Source organism: Callionymus lyra, chromosome 5, assembly GCF_982586985.1.
Source record: "Callionymus lyra chromosome 5, fCalLyr1.hap1.1, whole genome shotgun sequence".
NCBI lineage: Eukaryota > Metazoa > Chordata > Actinopteri > Syngnathiformes > Callionymidae > Callionymus > Callionymus lyra.
Genome location: NC_141822.1, coordinates 18,101,620 through 18,110,640, shown reverse-complemented (window position 1 = coordinate 18,110,640; position 9,021 = coordinate 18,101,620). Strand labels below are relative to the sequence as shown.

Sequence of the window (9,021 nt, the reverse complement as noted above, 5' to 3'; positions counted from 1 at the left end):
TGTCTTCTGTGAAGCTGACAGCAATGCATTGTTGAGATTTTTCATTGACAAAATTAAATTGATCAAAGAGAAAATCTCTCCCCCTTTGTTTGGAACCCCTACTGTCTCTGAGCCCATCTCCTCCTCTTGGTCCTCCTTCACTGCTGTATCTTTGGGTGATATTTCAGCACTAGTGAACAAGATGAAACCATCCTCTTGCTCAGATGACGTCCTTCCTTGTAGGCTTTTTATCAAAGTATTTGATGTAATTGGCCCCTGGGTTACCAATATGGTGAACCTCTCCCTTTCCACAGGGGTTTTTCCCAATGCATTTAAACATGCCATTGTGGAGCCTCTGCTCAAAAAACCAGGCTTAGACCCAACTGACCTCAGTAATTTCAGGCCTATTTCTAAGCTCCCTTTCTTGTCCAAGATCTTGGAGAAGGTGGTGTCTGAGCAGCTGTCTTTGTTCCTGGATCAGAGCGACATCCATGAGAAGTTTCAGTCTGGCTTCCGTAAACATCACTCTACGGAGACAGCTTTATTGAAAGTGTCCAGTGACATCATGATGTCGGCTGACTCGGGTAAATTCAATGTTCTGGTGCTCTTGGATCTGTCCTCAGCCTTTGACACAGTTGATCACCAGATCCTGCTGAGAAGACTAAGGGATGAAGTGGGACTGTCTGGGTCTGTGTTAGAATGGTTCTCATCTTACCTTTCTGGGCGCAGTTTTAGTGTATCTGCCAATCAAATGAGGTCTGAATCGGCAGATCTGTTGTGTGGAGTCCCTCAAGGTTCTGTTCTGGGTCCTTTATTGTTTTTGCTGTACTTGATTCCCCTCGGTAAAATCATTCAGAGATTTCCAGATGTTTCTTATCACATTTTTGCTGATGACATCCAGCTCTACTGCTCTTTTGACCCGACTGAGCCCCAAAGGCTGAACAGCTTAGTCAATTGTTTGCTAGAAATCAAACAATGGCTGAGTGAAAACACTTTACAGCTAAATGTGGACAAAACTGAAACTCTGGTGATTGCTCCTGATGATAAGATTCCAGGGTTGAGTCAGTACTTGGGTGACTTAGGTCAGTCTGTCAAACTGAGCCTGAGAAACCTGGGTGTTGTATTTGATAAAGACATGTCTCTTGTTCGACACTGCAGAAAACTGACCAGAAACTGTTTCCTTCAACTGAGAAAAATCTCTAAACTTAGGAAAATGTTGTCGGAACATGATCTGGAGCTTGTAATCCATGCGTTTGTTTCTTCTCGTCTGGACTATTGTAACAGTTTGTTTTCATGTCTTAACAAGAAGGAGCTGTCTCGTCTGCAGTTGATTCAGAACTCTGCAGCGAGAATTCTTACCCGCTCGAGTAGGAGAACTCACATTTCTCCGATCCTTAAAACTCTTCACTGGCTTCCAGTTTCTTTCAGGATCAACTTTAAAATTCTGGTTCTTACTTTCAGATCTATTCATGGTCAGGCTCCTCCTTACATCACTGATCTGATCCAGCCTTACACCCCAGCTCGGGCTCTGAGGTCTGTGGATCAGAATCTACTTATGGTTCCACGCACACGGTTCAGGACCAGAGGAGAGAAATCTTTTCAGGCTGTTGCTCCTAAGCTTTGGAACGATCTTCCTCTCTCTTTGCGCTTGATGGAGTCTACTGACTCCTTTAAGAAACACCTTAAGACGTTTCTATTTGTTCAGGCTTTTCCTTTAATTTCTCGAACTCCTGTGTTGTTCTCAGTATTATCTTGACCTTTAAAGTATGTACTTTTTTGAGTATTGTTTTGATTGTCTAAGCGCTTTGTGACCCTGGTCTCGAAAAGCGCTATATAAATAAATATTACTTACTTACTTACTTACTAATAATTGTGCAGTGCTGTTTTGGTTTAGACGTAGACGTGGATGGATGGATGGATGGATGGATTTTATTTCTCTTTGTTCTTGTTCTTATTTTATTTTTATTTATTTTTATGAATAATTGCTGTATTGCTTTGGCAAATTGGAAAAAAAATTCCAGAAGGAGACCTCCTGAGGGATCAATAAAGTTCTACCTAACATAACCTAACCTAAAACAAGAACAAGAACAAAGTGCAAGTGCAAGATGACACAATCCAAATGTAAAGATAAAGAACATAGATCAAAGAAAGATAACAAAGAAAAGGATACAGAGATTAACATAGAATAGACTCATATGTTCTCTCCACTGAGTGAGTGGTCTCCAAGTGAATGAGTCCCTGAGTCTATTAGTGTTGCATCATGGGAGGAGCATTCGTTCACTCCATCTGCTTCTCTGCTCACTGATGACTGTTCAGAGGATGACCATCATCATCCATGATGGACAGTAGTTTGTTCAGTGATCTCCTCTCAGCAACTGTCACCAGTGAGTCCAGCTTCAACCACAGAGCCAGCCTTTCTGTCCAACCTGTTGACACTCCTCTTGGACACATTCTCACCCCAACACACCACAGGACACTGGCCACCACAGACTGGTAGAACATGCAGAGGAGTTTCCTTCAGACGTTAAATCTCTTATCCCAAATGTACATTTTATTATATACATTAAATAATAAATAATGTTGTTTTTTTCATAAATAATAAATATTTAGCCAAAGAAAAAGGGATCAAAATAGAGAATATTTTGTGGGTCACGCCATGTGTCTACAATTGGAAAATCATATTTGTTTTTTAATTAAGCAGGAAATGACTCTTGGTTTCTTAGAATTATCCAATAAGTAACTAAGTGAGAATATTTATTTTGACTATTAGATACTTTTCAACTTTCCAACCAACTTTACACGTACATTCTGATTAAATGCACAATTGATAGAAAATCTATTTTCCCAAAAATAAATGCATGCATAGTGTGTAGAAAAGTACATATGTTTTAATGTCTTATCACAAATGTACATTTTCTTTCTGGAAGTCTGAGGAAACGTTCTTCGGCCACGCAGCAGAAGTCACTCATTCGTAAACTCTCCCAGCTGCACATAAATTCAATCTGGCCGACGAAAAAGACGTCTGGCCATCTTATTCCATGTGTTCAGTGATCCTCAAATGCCTTATAAACAAGATTTTATTTTATTACATTCCTCAAAATGAGCCAGTGTTGTTCCGATAAAAAAGTCAAACACAGACAAAGACAAGATGGTTTTCCTGAGAATAAAACATTGATAGCAGCCAAGTTTTCTGAAGATCATCCTGTACCATCAACCGCCATTAGATGGTGCCTCAGATCAGAAGGTGACATTTCAAGGATGCGTCTTCTATATATTTGCACTCAGATGTGCTTGCATAAACTCAAAAAAGTAAAAAACTCGTAAAAAAAAAAAAAAAGTGTGGTTCCGATGTTCCCCCCTAAGTTCTGAACATCATCGAGAAGAGGTGTGGCACTTCAAGTTAGCCTTGTAAACTTTAGTCTTCTTGCAGGTCAGACCCAGGCGTTCAGCAGACGTCTCCAGGTCACAGACGAGATAGCAGGTAAGGTACTGTAGTTTTACTAGAGTTTCACTTCAATCAGCTGAGAAGTGTTCAAAGACACGGTTCACCTGAGCAAGGTAGGTCAGATTTCATCTTTGATACGAGCTTCATCCAAGTCATTTTTAGTCTTTATGTTTATGTCATCAGTCAACACTGCAGAAGTGGAACTTCAGTCATCTCAATTTTAATTTCTATATTTTCTTCTTTCAGCCATCCGTCGTTTGGTCGCTCTATCGATTCCTCCTCCTTATGATAGCTGTAGAAAAATAACACGCATTACTCGAACAATTTAGAAACACAAAGGTACTGCATATACTGTAGAAACGAAGGCACTATATAAACATAACACAGAGTAATATAATGCAACTTCTAAGGCTGGATATCAAACTTCGGTTCTTTTGTTGCACCGACCAAAATGCTTTAATAGTATTGAAAAATGCTCTTTTCTGTGCCAATTTTCGGTACTTACGTGTGATCAAAAGTTGGTAATGTGGCGATGGCTATTTCCGAACATGGCTCAGTTTTAATTTCCTCTTTGATATGAGCTTCATCCATGTAATTTACAGTCTGTATGTTTTTGTCATAAGTCAACACTGGAGAAGTGACTCCACCTTCAATCATCTGGATTTTAACATCTAGATTTCCTTCTTTTAGTCGTTCGACATGTAATCGCTCTAGTGATTTCTCAAGGGGCATAATGAGCACGATGGGGCAGAGATTCAACTTTGCTGCCCCAGAACCCTTTTCCAGCATATTGAGACTCTCTCTTGGTTTTACCCTGTGTCAAAACAGAAAATAGGACATGTTGTAAAAAAAACAACTAAACAATGCAAAAAAACAAAACAAATGCAAGACCAGAGAACTTACCAAACATGGTCTGAATCTTCTCTCAAGCAGAGTTTTTTAGGCTGCGGTGGTTGCGTGTGGCAAGTAGGAGACTTCTTATGATAGCTGTAGATAAACAACATGCAAGAAATGTAAATTGATAGAGCGATATAAGAAAAACACAAAGGTATTCACTGTATAAACAAATGCACTATATAATCATCACACAATGTAATATAATGCATCTCCTAAGGCTGGATATCAAACTTTGGTTATTTTGTGGCACCAACTGAAATGCTTCGATAGTATCGAGGGATTGAAAAATACTTTATCTTTCGGTGCCAATTTTCAGTACTCACGTGTGATCAGAACTTGATAATCTGGGGATGGCTATTTTAGAACGTGGCTTTGTCATAATTTCATCTTTGATATGAGCTTCATCCATGTCATTTACAGTCTTTATGTTTGTGTCATCAGCCAACACTGGAGAAGTGACTCCACCTTCCGTCATCTCAATATTATCATCTAGATTTCCTTCTTTTAGTCGTCCAACATGTAATCGCTCTAGTGATTTCTCAAGGGGCATAATGAGCACGATGGGGCAGAGATTCAACTTTGCTGCCCCAGAACCATTTTCCATTATATTGAGACCCTCTCTTGGTTTTACCCTGTGTCAAAACAGAAAATAGGACATGTTGTAAAAAAAAAACCTAAGCAATGCAAAAAAACAAATGCAGGACCAGAGAACGTACCAAACATGGTCCGACTCTTCTGTAAAGCTGGAATTGTTAGGCTGCAGTGTTTGCGTGTGGCAAGTAGAAGACTGATTTTGATAGCTGTGGAGAAATAACATGCAAGAAATGTTAATTGATAAGAGTCCTGCAAGAAAAACACAAAGGTATTCACTGTAGAAACAAAGGCACTATATAAACATTACACAACGCAATATAATGTATCCCCTAGGTTGTATATTTAACTTTGTTTCTTTTGTGGCACCGACAGAAATGCTTCATTAGTATTGAAAAATACTTTATCTTTCGGTGCCAACTTTCGGTACTCACCTGTGATCATAACTTGGTAATGTGGCGATGGCTATTTCCGAACATGGCTCAGTTTTAATTTCATCATTGATATGAGCTTCATCCATGTCATTTATAGTCTTTATGTTTATGTCATTAGTCAACACTGGAGAAGTGACTCCACCTTCAATCCTCACAATTTTAATATCCAGATGTCCTTCTTTTTGTTGTCCATCCTGTGATTGCTCTATTGGTTCCTCCTCCTTATTATAGCTGTAGATAAATAACATGCAAAAAATGTAAATTGTGAGTGATTCAAGAAAAAGACAAATATATACTGTAGAAACACAGGCACTATATAAACATCACACAACATAATATAATGCATCTTCTAAGGCTTGATATCAAACTTCGGTTCTTTTGAGGCACCTACTAAAATTTTTCGATAGTATCGAGTATTGAAAAATACTTTATCTTTCGTGCCAAATTGCGGTACTCACGTGTGATCAGAACTTGGTAATGTTGGGATGGCTATCTTGGAACATGGCTCGGTTTTAATTTCATCTTTGATATGAGCTTCATCCATGTCATTTACAGTCTTTATGTTTATGTCATCAGCCAACACTGGAGAAGTGACTCCACCTTCAATCCTCACAATTTTAATATCCAGATGTCCTTCTTTTTGTTGTCCATCCTGTGATCGCTCTATTGGTTCCCACTCCTTATGATAGCTGTAGATAAATAACATGCAATAACTGAAATTGATAGAGTAATGCAAGAGAAACACAAAGGTAAACACTGCAGAAACAAATGCACTATATAAACATCACACAATGTAATATAATGCATCTCCTAGGACTGAGTCTCGAACTTCAGTTCTTTTGTTGAACCGACCGAAATGCTTTAATAGAATGGAAAAAATGCTCTTTCTGTGCCAATTTTCGGTACTTACGTGTGATCAGAACTTGGTAATGTGGGGATGGCTATCTCCGAACATAGCTCGGTTTTAATTCCATCTTTGATATGAGCTTCATCCATGTCATTTAAAGTCTTTATGTTTATGTCATCAGCCAACACTGGAGAAGTGACTCCACGTTCAATCATCTCGATATTATCATCTAGATTTCCTTTTTTTTGTCGTCCAACATGTAATCCCTCTATTGATTTCTCAGGGGGCATAATGAGCACCATATTGAGACCCTCTCTCGATTTTATCCTGTGTCAAAACAGATAATAGGACATATTGAAGAAAAAATAAACAATGCAAAAAACAAACAAATGCAGGACCAGAGAACATACCAATCATGGTCTGAATCGTCTGTCAAATAAAGTTTTTTAGGCTGCAGTGGTCGCGTGTGGCAAGTTGAAGACTTCTTTTGATAGCTGTAGAGAATCAACATGCAAGTAATAAAAATTGATAGAGTAATGCAAGAAAAACACAAAAGTATACACTGTATAAACAAAGGCATTATATAAACATCACACAACATAATATAACGCATCTCCCAGGGTTGGATATCGAACTTTGTGGCACCGACCGAAATGCTTCGATAGTATCGAGTATTGAACTTTTTTTTATTATTTAATTAAATACTATTTAATTTGTTATACTTTATAAAAACAGAGTATAAAACTTGACATTGGCAGTGAACATTCTTCAAAGGTACTGTAAACGTATACGTTGTTTTGCACTGGAAATAATTTGTTTTCTTGTGTCTTTTTTTGTACTTCGACTAATATAATTTCCCTTCTCTTAAAAGATCACAACATTAAAAATAGAAGTAACACCTAAATGTCCAACCTCTCCCCCCAGATATCTTTATATAACTATTATTCTATTATTGTATTTTTATATTAGTTTTCATAGTTTTGTATTGTTTTATAGTTATGCTGTATGTTTCAGGATTATTTAGAGCAAGACACGCACTTTGAAATCCCTGCAGTCAGCTCAACAATAACAACAAACTTTGAAACTACTTACTAGTCCATCAAGAATAAAGCCAAGGCAGCATCGGTCAGAAATCCCTCCACATCTCTGAGCTCACGCCATCGAGTGAAAATAGGGCCAAGAAGTACCCTTGTATGTGCTTTTAACCGGTTGTATTCCCTTTTTCTGTGTATTGCCTTTTCAGACAAAATTTTTTGTTTCTTTGGTGCGCCTGCCATGGTTGTCACTGCTCTCTCGCTTACCCTGCGCCGATTATCCACGTACTTCCGGCGCTCTCTGGCGTCATATCCTGCCCGCATGCGCACAGGGTTTTTATCAAAACAACGCGATAGTTGATTTGAGAAACGTCATATCGATCAAAAAGATATGTAGAATGTCATTCCTGCTGGTTTTCATCTTGTATCTGCCTTTTTGGATTTTAATTTAACTTATTTGTTACTAGTTTAGGAATTTATTTTGATCGCCAATTTTGACTTTTGTTTTGCAATTCATCACCCAGAAGCTTTTTAATTATTGTGTGGGAATTGTTTATATAATTATCCTTCTGTCTTGACTATAGTCTATTTTTTAATCTGATTAAATTGATTCTATTGCAACTATGTCGGCTCCCCACTCATTACCAACCAGACATATCATTATATTTAATACAAGTTTCTTACTTTTTTCAACTATTCTCTGAATATGCATCACCCATGTCACTCTCATCCAGCCACAAGCTCCAAAATGTTCATTCCAGTTCTAGGTCATATAATTTCAGTTACTTCCAATTATCTTTCATGTAATAAACACTGTTTGTTTGTTTTTTACGGAGAATTTAAAACCCCATTTCACTGACCATTTTTCTACTTTTTTAACAGTAAATTTGAGAGTCCCGCCTCTCCTCCATACATCTGCAAATAGTGAGTAACCCATGTCATTCCCCAAGTTTATAAATATCATTAATCCTGACTGAAAGTATCAGGACTCAATATACTGCCTAATGGGTTTCCATTTTCAATACTTAATTAAAAAAGAAAAAGTTTATTTCCCATCTTTTCTTAGATTGTTCTTGAATTAAAAAAAAAGAGAAACTAAACCATTTATACATCTTGCTGTTTACTCCCATTCTGTTCAACTTAATTATTAACCCTTCTGTACACATCAGGCCTTTTCCTTATCAAAAATATACCACACTTCCCTTGTTAACATGTCTTTTCCTTATTTCATGTTCCATGGTATTTATTCCTTTTCTAAATCCACAGGCAATGCACTGCATGTGTTTTTCAACTAAGTCTATGTATCATCACAAAGCATATGAAAATAGCTTACGTAAGTTTAGAAACTACCCAGTTCTGCTTTGATATAATATATAAATCTATATTACTTTTTTGGTGTACTCCTGGGACTATTCTCAGTAGAAATATAGGTGTATTGTAATCAATTAATCATATAAAAACAAATGTTGCCGTGGATGCTGAAGACAATGTTCTTGGTGACACAAATTAGTAAAAGCTACATTAAAACGACATTAAACGTGCATAATGTATTTCTCAACACTTTATTTAAAATGTTTTGAAACCTACATTTTGGAGCTCATGAAATGAAAAAAAAAGAATCAAAAAACAGATTGGTTACAACTCAAATTCAGTTGGAATTACTAAGTTCTCCTTAGTTCCACCACAGCACATGCTCGCTCTTCATCCATCTTGAGGGGAACAAACATCCGCGTCTGGTGGTCTCGAGCACGGAAGCAGCTTCTTCCTCTCGCCGCCTGGGGGCGCCCTTCTCCT

The 9,021-nt window shown here is 37.6% G+C and overlaps 1 protein-coding gene across 1 annotated transcript; it reads right to left on the bottom strand.

Moving 5' to 3' along the window:
* Positions 1-2,845: 2,845 nt before the first annotated feature.
* Positions 2,846-8,443, bottom strand: LOC148079649 (uncharacterized). The gene is made up of 10 exons (XM_087791292.1): positions 7,286-8,443; positions 6,604-6,687; positions 6,257-6,520; positions 5,805-6,035; positions 5,347-5,577; positions 5,038-5,121; positions 4,645-4,953; positions 4,328-4,411; positions 3,930-4,238; positions 2,846-3,716 (listed from the first exon to the last, which is right to left on the bottom strand). Exons 1-10 carry the CDS (start codon positions 7,549-7,551, stop codon positions 3,608-3,610), a joined length of 1,971 nt encoding a protein of 656 aa, XP_087647418.1. The 5' UTR covers positions 7,552-8,443; the 3' UTR covers positions 2,846-3,607.
* Positions 8,444-9,021: the final 578 nt, after the last annotated feature.